The sequence below is a fragment of the Gekko japonicus genome, unplaced genomic scaffold, assembly GCF_001447785.1.
Source record: "Gekko japonicus isolate JY-2015 unplaced genomic scaffold, Gekko_japonicus_V1.1 scaffold702, whole genome shotgun sequence".
Classification (NCBI taxonomy): domain Eukaryota; kingdom Metazoa; phylum Chordata; class Lepidosauria; order Squamata; family Gekkonidae; genus Gekko; species Gekko japonicus.
Genome location: NW_015175377.1, coordinates 555961 through 578477, shown reverse-complemented (window position 1 = coordinate 578477; position 22517 = coordinate 555961). Strand labels below are relative to the sequence as shown.

Genomic DNA, 22517 nt, shown 5'->3' with positions numbered 1-22517 from the left:
TTGAGAACAACTGAAAACATACAAATCTGCCTGACTTGAGAGAGAATACGATAGTCCTCTTTGGAGGAAGACTACGAAACAACTTTGTACTCTGTAAAATTTCGTCAACAAAATTGTTTTGGGCCTTTTTTGTACATGTTATATGACTTATGATTAATAATATTTTTGTACTTAATTATATATTTGTAATTATTGGCTTTGGTATTGTTATTTAGCGTACATACACAGCTTTTGTTGTTCCTCTTTTTCATTGCTCATCGGGGCTGTGGTTCTCTGTTTTTTGCATTTTTGAGTGATAACTCCAACATAAGTTCTGGTATCAGTGGTATATGAAAAACTGCAGGATGTCAGGTGCCATGCATTATTTTCACAGTTTGCTCTTTAGTCAGGTGAAATAAGTGTTTAGTATGCATGTCTTCATAACAATTTGTAAACATCATTTAGTAATTCTAACCATTTTATTTCAATTGACAACATAGCTAAGATTTGATCTCTCCACTTTCACCAACAAATTACAGAACCCTGAAATATAACCAAGGAAACCACTACTAAACAGCTTTTCAAGCTGTTTCCAGCTTCCTTATATTTCCTTAACAATTCAGTTATCGCATATCTCATTTGTAGAATTTTGCGGAAAGGAGGTTTTATAAGCCATTCATTCGATCAGTAATCTCTTCTTAAAAGAATACTGCACCCTGGCTCAAAAAAGATCTTTCATACAAGTTATATCTCTGCCTAGGTATGTGGTGGAGGAGGAAAGTGCCATCAAATTGCAGACAATTTATGGCCACCCCATGGGGCTTTCAAGGCAAGAGACGTTAAGAGGTGACTTGCCCTTGCCTGTCTCTGCAGAGCAACCCTGGACTTCCTTGGTGGTCTCTCATCCAAGTGCTAACCAGGCCCAACATTGCTTAGTTTCCAATATCTTGCAAGACCGGGCTAGCCTGGCTCATCCAGATCAGGGTCTGCATAGGTATAAGCATTGTCCTTATGTAAAGAGACATTTTGCCAGCAAAGATCTAAAAGTATCAGAGTACGTTTATCCACAGCAAGTTCCCAGTAAGTACCTGACATTTCCAAACACTTTTCAAAGAGAGCTCTCCATAAAGAACATTGTAGTCATCCACCCTGGACACTATGTCATCACAGCACATATAACTGTGGCAAGGCAATCTCTTTCCAGAAACAGGTACAGATGGCAAACCAACCAAAGCAGATGAAAGACAGTCTGTGTTACTAATGACATTTGTACCCCCTTCAGATATAGAACCACACTGAAGTTACAAATATATTGCTCAGATGGGCATACAGTCTCAGATGATTACAGTATTACCTGAAAGTTTTCTTGGCCACTGCAGTTGGACTCTTTCTTCCGTCTGAGGGGGCAAAAGATATCCTGAGGTGTCCAAGATTTGTGATTCGCTCACAACATATGCAATTCGTCCTGACTAAGAATTCAGTACAGTTCATATGGAGAATATCTGTTGGTATCAGGGGTCATTTAGTACAAAAAGAGCTAGGGGAACTCATTAGCATAACTCATTAGCATATACCACACCCCCTGACATCAGGGGCCTGGTGGTGGACCTGCAAGGCCGGCGGGAGTGCGAGGAAGCCCCGCCAAGGCCCTCCCTGGCCCCAGGCAGGGGTGGGGAGAGGCGGGGGGGGAGCAACCTACCCTCCCTCTTCTCCTGCCTCCTCCTGGCTGAATGACGGCTGGAAGCGGGGCGGCCGGAAGCAGGGGGCGGGGCTTCATTGTGTGCCCCGCCCCCCTGCACCTCACCCGGGGGAACTGTGTTCCCCCGCGTTCCCCCCCGAAATGACCTCTGTATATAAATAAATAGTGTGTGTGTGTGGTTAAGGTCCTCAATTTCGGCCATTTTCTGTTCGTGCCTATGGGACTCTCACAAAATCAAGATGTACTATAGGCCAGCATCCCGCAACAGTTTTACTTTGAGGCACGCCTTAAAACTTCCATGAAACTAAAGTACTTAATTTGCAGACAGACTTTTGGTAGTTTCACTCACAGACTTTACCATAGGAATTGTTTTACACACCTCAAAGTATGGTGAGGAAGTGTTTAAATACTCTTGCCTGGACTGGGTTGCTGATATGCACAGAAGTTGCTCTATGTATCTGGGGAAATTAATGCATGCCACATTTCCCACGGACACGTCTTCTCTGTACAGAAAAGCAAACAGTTTTCCAATGTATATCAAAATCTGCAGTGCACAAAGCAGTCTTTAAAAACTTGAGCTTCTACCTGATCCCCAGCACTCTCAAGTTGCAGGCAGGGCCTGGGGTCTTAAAAACTTGAGGTCTTCTAGGGCCCTCTGCTTATCCATGCTAACTTAACAACAGAATTTTGATTCATTAATTTCACAGCTGTTTCACTATATGCCAGCCACTACAAGTCCTCCAACCCTCTTTCCAGTTCAGCAGCACAAAGTAACTGAGACATTCCCAGTCAAGTAATCATCCATCTTACCTCAGGGCGACATGAATTGTTTTGGAAGCACAGTGCTTGAGATAGTGGAAGGAAGAAGAGAAGGCACAGAAAAACCTCTCTCTAATTCTATTAATTTGATCGCTATGAACAATTACATGGTATCAAAGTATACATTCTTTTTAACGATACTGATCACACTCAACAAGACTTCTAAGAAAATACACACAAAACATTAAAATCGGAATATTGCTTTATTGAAACAAACTGGAGAACTTCCAAGACTTTCTAATAAGGTGTTCCCATGAACTTAGCACTTTAAATAACAAAGAAACCATACTGTGCTCTGATAATTAACAACAAGGATTTACATAATTCTTAAAGCTTTACATTGAAAAGTGATGGTAAAAGCAAACACTTTTGGTAAAACAGAATGTTAAACATGTTATGTTGCCTGTTAGAAGTTGGCCATTTAATTGTCAATCAACCAACGTTTTTGTTCTGTTCTTTAATACGATTAATAGCCGCTTCAAAGTAAACAGAACTGCTTGTATTTTAAAATAGCAATGCTTTAATTTACAGCATATTGTAACAGATAAAAAAACCAAACTTATTAAAAAATAGTTCAGCATATACATTATACCTCTATTCCCCTTCTATTATTACACCCAAATAAGTAATAATTCCAGAAAGTCCCTGGCCACAACTGAATCATTTCTCAGTAAAGCCAGCTTTTCACATGGTCCATTTAAGCAAATTGTATAATGCTTTTTTCCAATTAGTACATTACTTAGAAAGTGTTATATAAAATGAAGTTGATTGTATAATTAATTCATGTCAAGTAACTTGAGATTTTGTCTTCTTCAATAGAAGGTAATAGTATATATTATACAATACCACTGTGGATATGTCTGATGAAACTTCATAGATACAAACAGAATTCCCAAGGAATTAAAATCCAGGCAAACGCAAACAGCACTCTCAGAAAATCGGTGACTTTACAGTTAAGCAAATACCCAGAAACAGTAGCTAAGCTTTAAAAATCCAACAAAGATCGAGGTAATGTTTTTAAGTACATCACTGGGTAATAAATTCAAGCTGCAGTTGGCAAATAATACTCTTATCACAGCTCAGCATGCCTTTCTCCTACACATAAGGAATCCATCGTAATACACCAGCAGAACAAGAGCACATGTTTCACTTTTCATGAACAAATTGTATTAGATTGCTGAAATGTTCAGAACTGCTATCTAGGATCTCTCATTAACCTGACAAGCAATTAAATGCTAAGATGACATATTCCAATTATGTGAACATCTTCTTGAAATCAAACCTTAGTGAAAGTCCTTCAGACTCTAATTAGAAAATCCCCCCCCCCCAACAATGTATACTACTTGTACCCTGCTCTGAAATATTAGCCTAATTTATTTGCATCTTCACATAGCACACTCCAAACAGCTTTCAACAACAGAATGTCTGCTCCTTTTTTATACAGTGCAGAGAAAGAGATACATTTTGGAGGAAATAATCCATTTGACACATCTATATCATGCTGTCAATTATACCTAGCGATATCTAAACAGGATTTTTAAAATTACAGTTGCTTGTGCCTGCAACCAGATCAAATAACCAATAGCTATGGTTTTTAGAAAATAACCTACCAGTTGAGATCAATCAATTGAAAAAAAATTAAGCTGAGGTGAAAGCAGCCACTACCCTCACATCAGAATCCAAAGAGCTACTAGCGAACTGAGCCCAAGTACATGGGTATGTCCTGTAAGATTATCCCCCCGCCCCGCTTTCTTTGGATAGCAGGGCCCCTTAGCCAAAAGGTTTTGATTTAATATGAGGCATGGCAGACTGTTATGCAAGAAAGACAAGCCTAAAGTTCCCTTGGGAATGCTGAGCCAACTTGGAAGATCTCATTGCCTTATGGGACTTTCTGGATTGTGCTCTGCTATTGATTCTGGGTTTTAGTTTTAATTACGTATTCACAGAATTTACTCTAGTGCATCGACCATTTTAAAAAAATGAATAAATCTTTATCTTGGCACATGGTAGGAACGGTAACACAGAACTGTTAAACATAAAAAGGCTAACCGGAAGTGTACTGTGCATATCTCTCAATCTAGATACCCTTTTCTAGAAGTAGCCTCTTCTAAATGCTGCTTAGATACCATTTTGCATTAAGGAACAGGGGCTTTATCAATGCTGCGACGCCAAAAAAAAAAAATCAACGGAACAGCAAATAAATGCATGGTAATTAACTAAAATGAATGTTATGTTACTTGTGCTTATCCAGCCTTTGAGAAGAGATTGAATTTAAGGCAGACAAAAATCAGTTTATTGTAAACAACTACTGAAAATGAGAGTGTTTGAAGAACACACTGGATTTTCCATTCAAGTAAACAGGATTATTTAAACTATTATCTGAACTATGTTACAAGATAAAGCATCATTACGTTGGAGCAACATACTGAATGGGAAAGCCTAGACTCTCAAAGTCTGCTAAGGTTAACAAAGGAATCCAGCACAGCCCATTATCAAGCTCATATGATGCTTTTTCACGATATAAAGACAAGCATCACCACCTAAGGTCTACAGATCAAGCAGCAGAGGAACAAAGGATCAGCAAAACTTGTAACCTAATTTTCTATCAAACAAGACCAAGAATCTGGTTCAACCAGTGCAACATACCAACATCTTGCAACCCCAAAGGCAACTACTTCAAGCAGCTGATGGTAACAGGACAATTCAAATAGATCTAGATCGATGGTTGCAGTTAATACGGCAAAACTCTGACTGAACCCCTTAACCTACACTGGATTAAGTCCAGAAATTCATATCTAACCAACTTTTGGTTACAAGTTGCTTCACTGTGGGCTGCTTCTTTGGTGTGCTCTTCAGATGGGATGAGGAAGGCATGAGGTAAGGAGGAGTCTGGGCCAGGGTCACACTATGTTGGATTCTTAAAAGAAAGATGTTGATAGCATTAGAGCACCGACACCCAAATTCTAAACCTGTCTCTTTGGAAACAAGTCCCAGAAACTTCAATGGCACTCATACCCAAGTAAGCATACTTAGGATCTGTGTGTTAGCTACCTCTTGTAAGAAGCTTATGTACTTCTGAAGAGAGATGTAAAAGAAAACTGCTCTGTAAGAGACCCAGATTCACCTGAATCAGGAATACTCCAGCAAGAAGTCACCTTTGAAAATAGCCAGTGAAGCAGCTACAGAACATGCCTCCAGTACCAGTATTTCACATCACCCTCAGCAGGAGTCTCACAGTAACCTCAGTAACCTTTGGAAGGTATTTTGACATCATGACAGATGTACCGCTTACATCCAACAAGCTGTACAGTGCCCCCTTTACACTTGACATACAGCATGCTGTACATCTCTAAGGCACTAAAGAGACAATTTCCTCTTAATAGTTATCACACAGCAATACCTTTATAAGAATCGTGTGGTGCCAGCTAGGAATGATGGGAGTGTTGTGTTGGATCCAAACAAATATTTACTACTGAGTGAAACCCTTCATCAGAGGAAGATACTCACTTAATAGAAGTGAGCCTTGGGATCCAAATCCATCACCACTATCTTGCATTAATCTTTGTGAAAGTGAAAAACTTCCTTTGTCTGGTGTTCTTTGGATTCCGCATACAAGCTACCAAAAGGTATGCTCATATCCTGAAAAACCATCATCTGGTCTCACACATACAGACTGAACACACTTTACACTCGCTTCAAATATTCTGGAAGCTGCTTCTTTGGTCGTTTAATGATCCCTCCGTCATTACTGGCTACCATCATCATAATGCCCAGTAAACGCATGCCACCTCATAACAACTCTGCAATGAAGAAACGATCTCTGTTTGAAACTCAAAGTGCCTTGAAATAAATGTCCATATGTGTTTCAAAAGCTACATTTTCACCATTATAAAAATATTCCTCTTACAAATCTTTAAAGCTTATAGAAGCCAGGAAAATACTCAAGAGCATCTTTGATACTCAATTGCTTTCTCTTATATAAAGTATTAGCAGGGAATAATTTGTGCTGTACCAATTTACCCCCCCCCCCAGCTCACTTACAGTACACATTCAACGTTTTACATTAAATTATTGTAAGGTGAAAGTGCATTGTATCTGCAGATCTATACTAAGAGATAACATTGATTTCTTTAGACAACTGCATATTTTGGGCTGAAGCAGCTCCATAGTTTGAAAATGCTGTTTGAGTGTGTTTTTTTCTCACCTTACAGATAATTTTACGTGGAGAGGGCTGACTTTATCACATATCCGTATATTACTTTCCTGGCTTTACTCTTTTTTTTTGCGCAAAGTTATTTGGCATTTGTACATTGACTGCTCTTTCCCCAACAGATAAGTTTGTTCTCTTGTGGACTCATTTTAGGGAAGACACCTTTGTCCCAGGACTAAGCCAAAACTTTGCTAGTGTTTCTTGTATGTGATTTCCATTAGCTGGTTCTCCTGCATTTCCATGAAGATGGTCGCTCATCCTGCAGCTTTTTAAATTTCGGTCCAAGAAAGAGCCACCAAGCAAATCCTAAAACAACACATGTTATGGACTCCACATAATAACCATCAAGGGTTATTACACATGAGCCACCTTCTTTTGTACAAAGCTGCAAGAAAGAGGGAGACAGAAAAGGCATTAAATATGCACTACCAAAAAAATTGCATTTGACATAAAAATGTATCTTAAGAATTAATTGCCCTTGTCATGATCTGTGTAGGCCTAGGAGAAAGGCCTAGAAGCCTGTGTGGGACTGGAGAGCAGACAGCCTACAACCCCCACAATGCTTAGCAACGGTTGTAGCCAATCAGTGTACAGAGATTGGGTGAGGGAATGGAACTTAAGCTTTCTGAACTGGGTTCTTTTCTCTTCTGCAGTCTTGCCTCACACAGAGAGTAAAGCTGAGGGGACAGTTTGGTCTGAGGAGAAAGATCCCTCACTTGGGACAAGAGTGAATACAGGCAGGAGGCCTGGTATAAGAAGGCTGTGGGCCTTGAAATAGTAACTAGTTAAGTGAACTAGGTAGTCGAGTTAGATTCATTTATTTTGCCTTTAAACACTGTTATATATTTTAAAGCACCTTGGCTTGTTTTCCTTGCCCCAGTACTGTGCTAATAAACCATTTGTTTAAGTGTTCTCTGCCTGGTCATCACACCTATGATCTCGGCTTAAAAAGGGGCATTTTGGATGGGCTTCGGAGGGTACTCTGGGTTTTCTCAAGGGACCCGAAGTCCAGAGTGGTGGCAGCTGGCGGTGGCAACCTGCAATGGAAATGGAGAGTGCTACCCAGGACTGGAATGACAGCATGGAGGAAGTGGGGCAGGCTTTTGCGGAGAGCTCCGGGAAAGGGCTGCCCTGAATGTCCTCTGTCCTTCTCCACCCCACCCCACCCCACTCCACCCCACCTTTCACTTCTCACACAGCTGCAAGGTCTGGGCTTGTGCAGGGAGTAGGAGGTGGGAGGGGAAAGGTTGGGTGGGGGCATGCCGAATGTCACTTCGTGATACCATATGTCAGGGTGGGGGATGAGGGGGGCTAGTCACCTGCCTGTGCCCACCCCATGTGGTGCGATGAGACACCTTGACGGAAACAGCTGGTGCATCCGCTGTTTTTTTCTTCTCCCACCTCCTCTGCATCTATGAGCTCAGACCATGCCACAGGACAAGAGGAAGAGGCCCAGGGAGAAAAGGACAGAGGGATGTGCCAGCTGGTTTCTCCAAGGCCCTTTCTTAGCACCATGGGAGGGGTGATGGCGATAGATGCCATCTTTCCAGCTCTTCCTTGCCTGGGGGCAGGGCCAGTCTAAAGTTTCCCCCCCCCCAGTGTCATTCTGCCTTTGCCCCTTTCCCCAACTGTGAGAGTTACATAAAATTGAGGTTTACATACAAAGTGTGGGTGGGAGGAGATTCTACCAAATTAATCCAGTTTCACATTTTCTGGAAAAGTCCCGCATCTCTTTTGCAAAACAGACAAATAGCCTGTGAAGCGGGATTGTATATTTTCAACAATAAGTACAATTTAATGTCCATTTCAACAATACGCCTAGCTCTCCCCCACAATATCTGACAGGACATATAAAGAAAGCCACTGTTAAAAGAGTCACCATATTTAAGCAACCTAGCATTTGAATGAAAAACCTGCCATTCCTCTAACTTACGCAATTCCACAGGGCCTGTAAGGCAGAGATGTTCCACCAGGCATTCGGCTTAGGACAACAATGGTTAACATCATGGCTGGCACCCTACCTGGACCCTTATTCCTTACAGAACTTACTTCCCCCCCAGAATGTGTGAAGCACTCACATACCAGATATATTAGGGAGCTACAAAATTGTACCACTTGCTTTTAATTACTGTATGATGTCAGATTTCGTTTTTATGGGTTTTTTAATACTTTTAGAACTCTTGTACATTGCCTAGAGCCCCACAATTGTGGGGATAGGCGATTAATCAATGGAATGAAATAAATAAATAGCTTACTTCAGCAGCAGCTGCAGTCCCACAGTCGTGTCCCTGAACTCCAACACATTCCTTCACCGTAAGTGGATCCACAAGCCAAAGAGCTACTGTGGCAGGCCAGTTTCCTCCCAGATTCGATACTGTGTTAAGAAGCGTCATGTAGGTGCCACCAATGAGTGGGTCGCTCACTTTGGCATTGAAAGCCATTACAGCAACATACATGCTGTACAGTGTAATCTAGGGGAAGGACAAGCAAGGACACAAACACAAAAGACAGAATGCTTAAATGGTAGATGTAGTGAACTGCCTTACACTCCAGAATCTGCACATTCTAAAATGTGTGTTAAGGCTTGGCACTCTACACAGGCTCAGAGGTTACAAAGTGCCTTTAGCCGGCTGGCAGGGGAAATGAGAAAAGAGTCAGTATGATTCACCCTCCCAGGCATGAAACTCTCCACTGCCATAAAGATGCAAATGGCCTTAGCAGCTGTTGCAGAGGACATGTTGCTGAGACCACAAAGGCAGAAGCCACCAAACCACTGAAAGAAGGTACCGGATGATTTCTAAATGCTTGCAACTACAACAATCAATCACCTACCCTAACTTCCTATCATTCAGGGTATGTAAGAGTTCAGGTCAGTTTTTATCACCTTTTTCTTTGGTCCTTGCTCATTCTGTTACATTTACTTATGATGTGCACACTTTTATTTTCTTATTCAATTTCTTAACATTTTGAAAGAGGTTTGTTTGGTCTCTGAGTTACACAATAAAGTCTCCCTTCTGGGAAGGGGGCAGCAGTTGATTCCAATTTCACTAGAATGCACAAGGAAGAACACTTAGCCCCTTCACTAGCAGATACAAAAGGCAAAGGAGGCAAAAAATGGCAGAGCTGCACCTTTAAGCAGCCAGCTATAGAAGGTGCCTGGGCTCAAGTACTCAGGCTGAAGGTGCTTAGTACAGCTCATTCTATTAGCTACTATGCTTCTCCTAGTTACTGTTTCAGTCTCTGGTTCGGGCATAATATATGGAATACTAGATTTTTAAAATCATGTGTAATTTGGACACTCAAAATTCTTTGTACAAAGTTCAATCAGTCACACTGCGCCCAAATGCAGCAATTCATATTATGCATGTTTTCTCTGTTGTTGTGAGCAAAATCTATCTAATTATTTAGGGAAGCCTGGAATTAACAGCAACAATAAGAAAGCATGAGGAACAGACGGGACATTCTGCATTCTTGAACAATGCTTAAGCACAATATATTGCCCACATGGAAAACTGCTGTAAAATGGGCCCAATTACACTGATAAAGATGAATTTACGCATGACAGAATAATTATAGTAACATTACCTGATGCAAAGCATAACTCAGCAATAATATAAAATAATAATAGATAGGAAATCCTCCTTCATATTTTACTCTGGGAGTCCACCAAACCAAGAAGGCAAATTCCAACCCAAGCAATAACCTGCGGGGGGAAAGGGGCAAAAGAGGGATGAGGGGAAACATTTCTAGTTAGTAAACAACACCATGCTCCCAATATTGCGGCAATAGGATCAAACAGGGTTTATGATACAATACATTATCAGGAAAGAGCTTAACATTGGCCAACTGGACCATCTAGATCAGAGGTGTCGAACTCATTTGTTACAAGGGCTGGATTTGACATAAATGTCACTTTGTCGGGCCAGGCCACGTGTGCCATAAAACATAATGCCAAGTACTGGAGATATAAACTGTATAAAAGACAGTAGCTGGTAAGCTCCGAGTTGGTGTATCCTCACTGCAGGGCCTCATGGACTGGGAGAGGGTGGACTGGAGAGCCAGAGGTGCAGCACTAGGCAGACACTCCCATGCTGCTTGTCTGCTGCAGACGAGGTTGTTCCGCTGTGCTGAAGCCAAAATCAGAGTAGCTCCCCCCCCCACTCCCCCAAGCAGTCTCCTCTTCCCTCCCTTGCACTAGTTGCTTGTGGGCCACATAAGAGCCCTGGATGGGCTGGTTCTGGCCCCTGGGCCTTATGTTTGTCAGCCCAGATCTAGATCCAGGGGTGTGCAAAAAATGGTATTTTTTCCAATTGGACCCATAAAATATCGGTATTCCTGAATATTTCCAAATCCCAATATTGGTATTATATTGGGATTTGGGAAACCTAATTTTATTGGGCTCCATTACACCCTATAGGGACTGTCCCCATAGGGTATAATGGAGTTCAGAAGGCTTTTAAACTTTAAACGCCTTCTGAGTTCCCTAACAGCCAGGTAGGTGAGCTTGGAAGCAGGGGAAGGAGCAAAAAGGCTTTTAGCCATTTAAATGTAACAGCGGGGTGGGTAAGCCCATCAACTGTTAGGCTGACATGGCTGGAAGCCAATTCATCAATCCCTTTTGTTTCCCCCGTTTCCAAGCTGAGGGGCGGGGTGAAAAGGATTGACAAATTGGCTTCCAGCCATGTCAGCCTAACAGCGAACAGCCTCACCAGCCCCGCAGTTAGGTTTAAATGGCTAATGGCTACATTTTCCTGGTTCAGGCTCATTCCTAATTCAGAAGGCATTTAAACTTTGAATGCCTTCTGAGTTCACTCACTGAGTTGTGCCGTGGCGGCGGCACAACTCAGCGAGTTCAGAAGGCATTTAAAGTTTAAACACCTTCTGAGTTCACTCACTGAGTTGCTGCAGCAGCACAACTCGGCAAGTCAGCTTAGAAGGCATTTAAAGAGACCACTGTCTCTTTAAATTCCTTCTAGACACACCTGAATAAAAGCCGAATAATATCAACTTTTATTTGGGCATGGCTATTTTAGTAGCAGAATCAGATCCTCTAATCTGATTTGGCTGCACAAATACCTGAAAAATACCGATAAAGTATTTTTGGGGTATTTATTTGGCTTGGTATATACCGAGCGCACACCCCTATCTAGATCCTCCTGGTTGCTATGAATGTTGGTCTTGTTGGAACTTGATTTGATCTCGCCAAGCACTGTTTTTGTTCTCAAGTTGGAATGTATAGCAAAGATCACTTATGTATACATATTTATGCCTGAACTGGTATGAGACTCCAAGGATGCATTCTGGCTTTGCAAATCTGACACATGGATTCTAGTTAAAACACAAGATGGACAAGCAACGCAAGACAGAAGTTAGCTCACTCTCTTACACAAAGAGAACTTTTACAGTCCAGAAAGAAATCTTGATATGCCCACTTAGCCTGAATCACTGAACAGAATCAGCTCCACAGGCCAAACAGGAAGTACCCAGAAGCCCCAAATTATTCCCAACATAAATGTCAAAGGCAAGCCTATTTCAGCTGAAGACTGATGGTGAAAGTCGACCGGGTTTGGGGGGGGGGGGGGAGGTAGTCCTTTCATAGGTGCACTCTTAATTAAGCAAAGCTCTTGTGCGGTTTAATTAAGAAATGCTACCTCCTTTCATGAGAAACTGCACAATGAACAGATGGAGGGATTTCAAGTCTACAGTCACTGCACAATGTTTACCAATTAAAATTTTGACACGGAATCGCATAGCGTTTTAAAGGCTGGAAATTATAGTCTCATATTGATGGATGATGCAAGGTATGAACAAATGTACATTCAAAAGCCTTTTTTACCTAAATGGCATGGCTTTGTAAAATGTGTTCAGAGGCTGTGGGCCTGCTGTGTACTTGCTGATGATCAGAGGCAATATGATCTGCAGGGGGACCATTGGAACAGCAAGCAGAGCCAAGTGTTCCTTAGGCACTCCTTCTTCTACCAGTTTGAGTCCTGTAACCGCATCTGCTGCTGAGAAGCCAATCTGCAATACAAGAGCATGTACTGTTAATACATCCATTAGTAAACGGGCTAACCCCTGTGCTTATAAGGAAAACTACAAAATCAGGGCACCCACCGTCATGGTAGGGGGTTCTGCCTACTTGGGGGACTCCCTAGATACCCAACCACCACCCCACAATAGAAAGAGAAAAAGGCTAAGAACCTGGCATGATGAAGACTGAAAATGCTCCAGAAGAGAAAGAATACTGAAGGGGGGAGGGCAGAAGCTGGCCTAAATTAACCCCAGTGAGTTTCACAGCAGAGTGGAGATTTCAACTCAGGTCTCCTAGTACTTCTGGCAACCACTACACCAGCGCCCCCAACCTTTTTGAGCCTGTGGGCACCCCTGGAATTTTAAGAAGGGCAGTGTGCATCACGCTAAAATGGCCACCACAGGAGGTAGAGCCAAACTCAAAATGGCTGCCATGGGATGCATGGCGGCCACGGATCCCTCCCTCCTCACTTTGCAAGTGAGGGCAGCCGCGGGGGGGGGGGGAGAAAGAGAAGGGGAACCACAATCCTGGAGGCTTACTAGTCCTGATCCTCCAGCGGTAACTGCTGCTGCTATTGTATGCATGGGGAAATTTTTCATTTGAATAAGGGCAGCCAATAACAAACCCTTACGTACAAAAGCCCTGGCTACTCTCTGAAAAGCTCAACAGGTGCCAGGGGAAGTACTTGTGGACACCATGGTGCTCACAGGTGAAAAACTGGGGGACCCTGAACTATGCAGCACTAAAAAGAAAAATATGGGGGAAGAAATAAGTTCACTTGCTCAAGCCCCTGAAAAATACAGAGAATTGTAGAGGATGACAGTTCGGAGAATGGTGCAAGACTTCCAAATTGTCCCACTGCTCTCTTGATGCTACATCTAGAAGAAAATGACAAGCACTGTGGAAAATGAGCAGGAAATCCCCCCCCCCAAAAAAAAAATCTGGGGAAAGGGTGATGAAGGAAGACAAACAGAAGCAGCACAGCCAGCCTCTTTGGTTGAATTTAACACAGGTAACTGGACTTATATTCTCTGCCAAGGTCAAAAAAATAGAAAGCCCAGAGTATGGGAATGCGTCACATCATGCAGACATTACTTGCATAGGCAAGTGATTATCTGTATTACTCAGGGAACGATTCCAGCAGTGTATTTCCCCTAATTACTGGGAAATGTAGTTTAGAAGGTATTCTAGCAGTTAAATCCACAAAAGGCACCATATGGAATGTAGCCCACAAGGATGTGTTTAGACCAGCAAGTCCCTACAAAAACTGAAGCATCAAAACAGATGAAGACACATAGAGACTGCTACATAAGCCACCCTGTTGCTCATACAAATATATGTAACAAAGATGGCACATGCATTGACTTTATGAACACAAAGGCCAGAGGTATCCAGGGGCTTGACAAGTGGAGCTGTGCTCTGCTGCCAATCAACTGCAAGCTCCCATTGCAAGGGTCATTACCCAATATTAACTGGTTGGATGCCCAGCACAGCAACAGTGAGCCAAGCAACTGCACCAACATGATGCCCTGCACTAACTCATTAAAACAGCACAACTCTGAGAAGTCCAAGTGCGCAGCAACCACAATGCCCCATGGTTACTATTTATTTGCTGCTCATGGGACTGGTCCATAGGTTAACTGCTAATAAATTAGAAACCTGTAGAGGCAGCCTGCATCCACAACCCACTTACTCACTTTTGCCGTTAAAACCAGGACACAGAACGTAAGGACTGCTGGCATTCTGATGATAGAGAAAAGCAGCTTGTATGTATCCGTGATGCCTTTTGTTTCTTCTCTAGACAAGCTTACTTCCTTATTTTCTTTTTTCAAGAGTGCAACCAAGGTGGTGGTTATTAAGAAAATGGCACCCCAGAAAAACAGGAAATCTGGGAAAAGAAAAACATTACTTCCACTCACAATTCAATTCTTTTCTATCATAAAAGACACTTTCTGCCAACATCACACTGTTTAAGAGCATACACCGAAAGTAACATCCATCAGCTGTACGTCAGTCACTCTATCACCTGAACACAGAAAATCCTCTTCAGAAATGATCCCTATCTCCAGATACCTTTCTAATCTAGGCTGTAATCCACACCCTAAATTAACTCCAGAATAGCTCATTAAACAAATTAAAGAAAATGTATACTGTGCTTTTGGAGAGATCTTCTTGAGGAGTCTCACAAAGTAGAAATGATACAACAATAAAATAACTTTTAAAAAAAATTAAAATCAGCCACTGCACAGCCAAGCCCTTGCTAGGCAGTATTAAACCTAGTATAAAAACAATATTCAGCATCTTAGAATAGTATCCATAAAACAGCCTTCAAGGAAAGGGAAGGGAAGGGAAGGGAAGGGAAGGGAAGGGAAGGGTGTTTGCTATCCAGTATAGGCACACTATGTAGAGAGACTGATTATGGTGAAGATAGTTTCAGGTGTAGAGAGCTTTGAGTCTCGAGCACTTATACCCTGGAAATCTTGTTGGTCTTTAAGGTGCTACTGGACTCAAATCTCACTTATTGTTATAATAACTTCCAACATGATTAGCAGCAACCACTATTTTACAACTGGTCCCACCATCCACTATACAGAGCAAAACAAACAATATGATCAACCACAACCAGCCCGTACAGCAGTGTAAGGCCACAAAACTTTGGCATTACAACAAACAGCTACATTGTGCAAGGCCTTGCAGAGAAAGATGCAGGCAAAGAGGAGAGATGCAGTGAATGGAACGGTGGCCTTCACTAGGGATGCCTGCATCAAAGCCTGGCTTAGCCCTGAACCTTATTCACTGGTCTTCACCAGGTCAAAAAAACTGTATTTTTGAGGACAAAATGGGTCAATGCTGCAGACATCATTCTGAGGAGCTTAGATAAAAAGATGAAATACTCGTGCATGTGATAAATCCAAGGCAATGCGGTCAGGGACTGCTGCCCAGTCTCACATTAGTGAAGTGTTATGACCACAGATCTGTATGTATCCAAACACTCAGGTTTTATGGGCCACGGCTTATATCTTTCTCCCCATCTTTTTTATGTACTTAATATCAAAGAGGGGGAGGAAGAAAAGATTGGATTTATACCCCGCCCTTCATTCAGAGTCTCAGAGTGGCTTACAGTCTCCTTTCCCTTCCCCTCCCCTCCACAGACACCCTGTGAGGTAGATGAGGCTGAGAGAGCTCTGACAGAAACTGCTCTTTCAAGAACAGCTCTGACAGAACAATGGCTTGCCCAAGGTCATCCAGCAACTGCAAGTGGAAGAGTGGGGAATCAAACCTGGTTCTCCCAGATTAGAATCTGCACACTTAACCACTGCACCAAACTGTAATGTTTGTCAGCCAGTTCACAGTTTATAATTGTACTTGGTCCTAATAAAAGACACCATGCCTGTTGACATTTTTCTCTGATATCAGGGGTTTTGCCTGTCCTGCAGAGTTCCAGCTTTCCTGTTACTCAAATAAGTGGCTTTAGCATTTACTGGAATCTGACAGCACCTGCAACAGTTACACTTGGGAATAATGCAAAAAAGTCAATGCAGGTGCACTGATATTGGGCAGATTTAGGATTAAAACAAAGCTCAAAGCTAATATGCTGCTGCAGAGGTGCCCCCATAATCTAATCACATAAATATTAAGATTTTCAAAGGCTACAATAGATTACATTAGATACAGGCTTAGCCAACTGAATTAATGAGTACTGGGGAAAATATTGAAATTGCTAGCCATATACACAGATCCCTTTAACTAAGAAGATTAAGTTACAGCTACTAATCAAACAAGTAAAGAAAGGAAGATGACATATGGTAGGCTGGTCATTAGGAAGCCAACTAATTTTGTTAAGGAAGGAGAGATTAAAACACTGCCGGTTGCACAACAATCCAAGAGAGAAAATACTGGATTCCAAGGTTCAGGTCCTAAACATACATAATAATAATTAAATATGGCCAAATCGCAACTATCTTATGGCAGTCTGGAAACCCTTCATGGCAAGAGATGGGCAGTGATCCTGGACTACTTTGGTGGTCTCTGATTCAAGTAATAACCATAGCTGACCATGCTTAGCTCCTCACAAGTTCAGGCTAGTCTAGAGTATTCAGGTGGCTGTAACCACTAACTTGGTTGTAAATGGAAACTAACTTAGTGGGGCTTACTTCAGAGTAAACTTCCTCTGCTCGAGGAAGCTGTCAGCAGCAAAAACCATGCTGTTTTTGCAGTGACCAGCCTGCTATATAAATTCTACTCCTGAAGTCTGCCCAACACGCTCTAACACATGACATAAGCCATTGTTCCCATTTGTTTCAGACTATTTGGAAACTATTTATAAATATACATGGCCAGTTCCCAACTTTCTGGCACACTCTAGCCTGATTAATGCATAACAGGGCTAAGCAGGCTAGTGCCAGCTTGGTTTTCAATACCTTCCATTCAGCTGCAGCCTAAAACACAATGGGGAAGAGGAAAAACCTGTTTCTCACTTGAAGCATTAGAATAAGAATGAGGAAGAGACACAGCTTCCATCCCAGTGGAGTCCCTGAGCCTTTACGTTTTCCTCTAACAATGAATGGTTGTCATGAATTCATCCTAGAAAAGTCAAAGTTCTACCATCTAGGACACCATTTTGGCATGAGAAAAATAGATCTACCACCCAGGCATCGAGTGGCTTGGACTCATCAACTGGGACCACAAGTCATGGGGATGGGACTATGTTCTGTCAGAGCTGTTCTCTCAAGGACAGTTCTGAAAAGAACTCTCTCAGCCCCACCTACCTCACAGGGTGTCTGTTGTGGGGAGGGGAAAGGAAAGGAGTTTGTAAACCGCTTTGAAACTCCGAGTAAAGGGTGGGGTATAAATCTAATCTCCTCCTCCTATGTCTCCTGAAGAGTTCCAGGGTTGCGAAAGATTACACACACACCCCAATCTGAAGTCAAATTTAGGAGGCACATGGAAGTCATAAACACACACAATATCCATTTGTTATTGTCTCACTAAAGCTCTGTTCGGGACAACAGGGCCAGTCTTGGCAAAGTGGGCCAGGCTATATTCCTTCCTTTGCCTGATACAATGGTCCATATGATTAACAGAAAGTTAGAGGAGAGGGAAGACACTGAGAAAAGGACTTTAACTCTTCACACCACACTGCCAGCTCTGAAACTTGACTTGTCTTTAACTGGTTCCCCAATCAGTATTAGGCCTTTCTATGGCAGCACTATATTTCAACACTATTTGTTCACAGATTTCACATTTTGCTTTAATTTCCTAAACCTTATGAATCAAAAGTATTTTTCTTCTCTCATTAGCATCAAGTCAATAAGGGCAATTACCTTATTTTATTCCTTAATGAACATTTACCTATGCTTCATAATAACATGAAGAAAAATACACATATGGAGAACTCCTGCCTTCCTAAACAAAAGTGGGGGAAAGCTTTTGGCTTTTATATGGCAAAAAGCAGATGTCAAAACTTCTGCAGAGTTACTTTCCATTCTCAATAGGTATGTAAATACAGGTCGGGAATGCCAGCTTTTTACCACAAAGAACATATTAAAAGATGCGACAAACTGTGAACCTTCAAAGTTGGGATGGTATGACAGTGCTGAAGGCTAAATGCTACTCAGGGATGTAGCCATTTTGCACTATAGCCCTATCCAAAGCTGCCCAACTTAGAATGAGTTCTCATCACTTCTGACAATTCTACATGTGACCAGCATTCAATGGGTTGACAATTAAGCTTACAAAAAAGATACAGCATGCTCTCATGATATTTCCATTATTAACAAGTGATACCTGAAAGCGTAACAATCCCACGTGGTTGAGGCTCAAAGCGCAAATATTTGTTACAAAAGGAAGCAGATTCAAGGGCCAAGAACAAGACATTCCCCAGGAAGTAACCAGCTGTCTGGCCCACAGAGTTACAAGTGGAAGCATAGCCCACGTTCTCCCTGGACAACATAGTTAATGCCCAGCCATCCACAGCTATATCTTGAGTGGCTGCCAAGAACTCAAATAAGAAGAAAGTCACAGTAAGTGCCACCACATCTGGGCTTTTGCCTTCTACCTCCCCAAGTAGAGAGTCCACCTGCTTAGAAAGGTACATCATAAAAAGTCCTAAGACGTACTGAGTGGGCACAAGCCAAGACTTGCGGCGACCAAAGCTCTTGAAGTACACAGCATCCACCATGGGGGCCCAAAGCAGTTTCAGGCTGAAGGGCCAGAAAACAAAACTAAAAAAGGCCTGGTCTGTGTAGCTAACATTCTTGCTTTGTAAGATGAGAGGTATGCTGCCCGCAAGCCCCAGAGGAATACCCTGCAGCACATAGAGGAAAAGGAGAAGCAAGATACTGCCCAGTTCTGCTCGATAGCCTCGGGGAGTCCTGGTGGGTCTAGAACTCGGTTCCTGAAGCAGAGCTTCTCTATCATCTCCACCAACTGTCTCAGGATGGCCACCCTCATAAAGGTCCAAGGGTGGAGAGTCACTCTTCATCACCTCCAGAGGATGCTGGTAGCTTCCAGTCCGGCGCTGCCGACTGCTGTCCTTGAGTGAGATAGTTGGTGACATGTCACACACGTAATCCGCCGCCGTTGTTTTGGGGAACAGGTTGTCCTTCCACAGTAGCTGCTTTACACCTACAAAGCTGCCTCGCAAAGCCCCAGAAGCAGTCAAGCCGTCAAGGGGCACTTTCAGCTAAAGGCAGATCACCTGAAAGAGGGGGGAACTGTCCACGAGGCAGCCTTCCCTACTTCTAAAGCAGTCTCTGGCCCTTGTCATTTGCAAGAATAGCGGAGACCGACTCAGGCCTGGAAGGACGAGGAATACGAGGCGGTGAGACGGTGCCAAGACGCCGCTGCTGGGTCAGCCTCGCCGGTCGGAGGCGACGAGCCTCCCCCAAACCTCGGCTGGGAAACGAACCAGCGCTAGAAGGACGAAGGGGCTTCTTCCTCGCTGGTGTCACAGGCCTTCCTTCGTCTCGCCCAGGTCTCAAATTCAAGTAACAAGAATTTTTAGTCCTCCGTGCTTGGCAATTCGGTTTAGTCCACCCATAAAAGCTTCCCCACCGGAAACACGAACTGATCCATGAGGTCCGCCAAGCCTCCAAAAATTTCCAGGTAGCCGTGGTCCTATCCTACTGGCTGAAAGGGGGCTACGTCATGAAGAGACTGCCCTATCATAGAACAGCATTGGCCGGCTGAGGAAACAGAGCTCTGCCGGGCAAAAGCGTTTCAGAATCAATGAGTCACGTTTCCGGGCAGGGGGCAAGAGAGCCAAAGGATTTGCACGGTACACGATAGAGATTTGGAGGATAGAGAGCCTCTGAGCGTCTATATTGTGCTCTCGTCCATGCAAAGTAAGACAAGCACATGGAAGCCGGAAGTGTAAGTTGTAATGTATGGCAATGCTCACTTATCCTGAATTTATCTCTATACAGAATCAGATGGGTAGCTGTGTTGATCAGAAGCTGCGGAACCATATTTGAGTCCAGTGGCACCTTTAAGACCAACAAAGTTTTATTCAAGGTATAAGCTTTCCTATACACGCACACTTCTTCAGATACAATGGAATAGAAGTTACCTTTCCATACATACAGGTAGAGGGGTGGGCACTCAATGAAATTGCTGAGCAGTCGGGTGAGAACAGATAAAAGGAAGTACTTCTTCACCCAAAGAGTGATAAACCAGCATGTACGGCTTCAATAGGGAATTAGATAAACGTATGGACCAGAGATCCATCAGTGGCTATCTATACCACAAACCATAGATAGGAACTCTGGGGCAAGTGATGCTCTGTATTCTTGGTGTTTGGGAGGGGCAACAGTGTCCTGGCCCCACTGATGGACATCTGGTATTTTTGGCCACTGTGTGACAGAGCGTTGGACTGGATGGGCCATTGGCCTGCCTGATCCAACATTGGCTTCTCTTATGTACCTAGGGTGGGCAGCAAACTAGCGTACAACATAATGAAGATATTTAGCAGATGCAAAGACCAAACAGGAATAATATGCTTACGTTACCATTTGTTTGGGTTTAATTCTGGGGGGAAACATAGTGAAGGAAATAAATATGTCACAATTGGAGATTGATGTATGCTGAGAGTGGATTAACTGAGACCCTGCCATTACGCTCCATCCATCTCCTCAAGCATGGAAGCGACCGTACAGCATTTTCTTCTTTTAAGTATTTTATTTATTTATTCAGTTTATATCCCTATCTCACAAGCAGGCTCAGGGCAACTCACAACATACGATAAAACAATAAATAACAGTCCATTAAAACATCAGTCATTTCATATAGGTAAATTAATTGGTTAAAATAATATCTGATGGCAGCTAGACTTTTCCTAACTCCAGTGCATGCTGCAGCAATGTCATGGAGGACACATTTTCTCAAGTTAATGCGAGTCAACTGATAATGATGTCACATTGATATAGCAGTGCCCTAAGCATGCACACAAAAGCTTATACCCAGAATTAAACTTTGTTGGTCTTAAAGGTATCACTGGACTCCAACTTTGTCCTGTTGCTTCAGACCAACATGGCTACCCACCTGAATCTATAGTTTATAAAGGTGGTTTCCCATACAAGAATCCCTTCTCAGGGAAAGGTTTTTAGCACTGAATCACAACTAAACACGGATCTTGAAACAACTGACAGATTACTATCTCTGTAATGTTAACCAGAGATGTAAATCCCAGTAAAATTAATGAGCCTTATTTCTAGGTAGTCATGAGAAGCTGGGGTGGTGTAGTGGTTAGAGTGTTATACTACGATCTGGGAGAGCCAGATTCAAATCCCCCGTCTGCGATGGAAGCTCAGTGGGTGACTTTTGGCCAGTCTCAGCCTAACTAATTTTCAACAGGGCTGTTCTGAGGATGAAACACAGGACAGGAGAAGGATGTAAGCCACAGAACGGTGGGATATAAATGAAACACATAAAAAAATAAAATGTCTACAGTCATGTCATTAATGTATAATATTAGAGACAGCTGAGAAAATAACATAACACTATTTTTGAAATCCGACCTTCAGAAACAAGTTAACCATTTTTGTATTTTGTCCTTATCAAAGGTAGTGGGTTTATTGTTAGCCCACTCCTTCCCCAAGGAGCTTTGGCTAATGCTCATTTCCTATGCTGCCTCCCCCTTTTATCATCACAGCACACCTATAAGGGAGGTTAGGCTAAGAATGAGAGCTTCACGGCAGAGAGGACCACTTTAGCCTAAGTTTCCTTGCTTCAGATCGCTCTAACCACTACACCACACTGGCTCCCATCTAGTTCTGTAATGTTAATGGAACGTGTCCAGAGTTAAGTGTTTTGCAGTACCATGTCTCAAGCTTCATTTATTTATTTATTTTATTTTTGGATTTATATCCCGCCCTCCCCGAAGGCTCAGGGCGGCTAACAACGGGGCACATGTGCCAGAATTAAAACAAAACAGTCTAAAACAGTAAAACAATACAATACAACAACAAAGTGTCAGTGCAAGATGAGGTAGGTCTTGGTTGAATGGCATTGATCCCATGGATTATATCCATGGATTATAATTACCAGAGTGTATTTGTGGGGGCAGAGCCTGGGAAGGTCCCAAATGCGTTCCCTTGGTGACTGCTGCTTTCTGGAATCATCTCATCGGCACCTTGCTGTGTGGGCAGTGCTAGGTATTCTTTGTTCAAACAGATATTTAAGTACTGGGTTGTCCAGCAGCATTTCAGCTAAATTCTTGCCTGGCACTAGAATGTATAAAGCTGAGGAAACAGTGGACTCGCATTGCAAGAGCCACAGGC

The 22517-nt window shown here is 42.7% G+C and overlaps 1 protein-coding gene across 1 annotated transcript; it reads right to left on the bottom strand.

The window, feature by feature from the left end:
* Positions 1-6597: 6597 nt before the first annotated feature.
* Positions 6598-19543, bottom strand: SLC33A1 (solute carrier family 33 (acetyl-CoA transporter), member 1). Its single transcript, XM_015425547.1, has 6 exons — positions 18526-19543; positions 14436-14626; positions 12544-12728; positions 10293-10410; positions 8963-9178; positions 6598-7092 (listed from the first exon to the last, which is right to left on the bottom strand). The coding sequence occupies exons 1-6, from the start codon at positions 19295-19297 to the stop codon at positions 6925-6927; spliced, it is 1650 nt and encodes a 549-aa protein (XP_015281033.1). The 5' UTR covers positions 19298-19543; the 3' UTR covers positions 6598-6924.
* Between the last annotated feature and the right edge of the window lie 2974 nt (positions 19544-22517).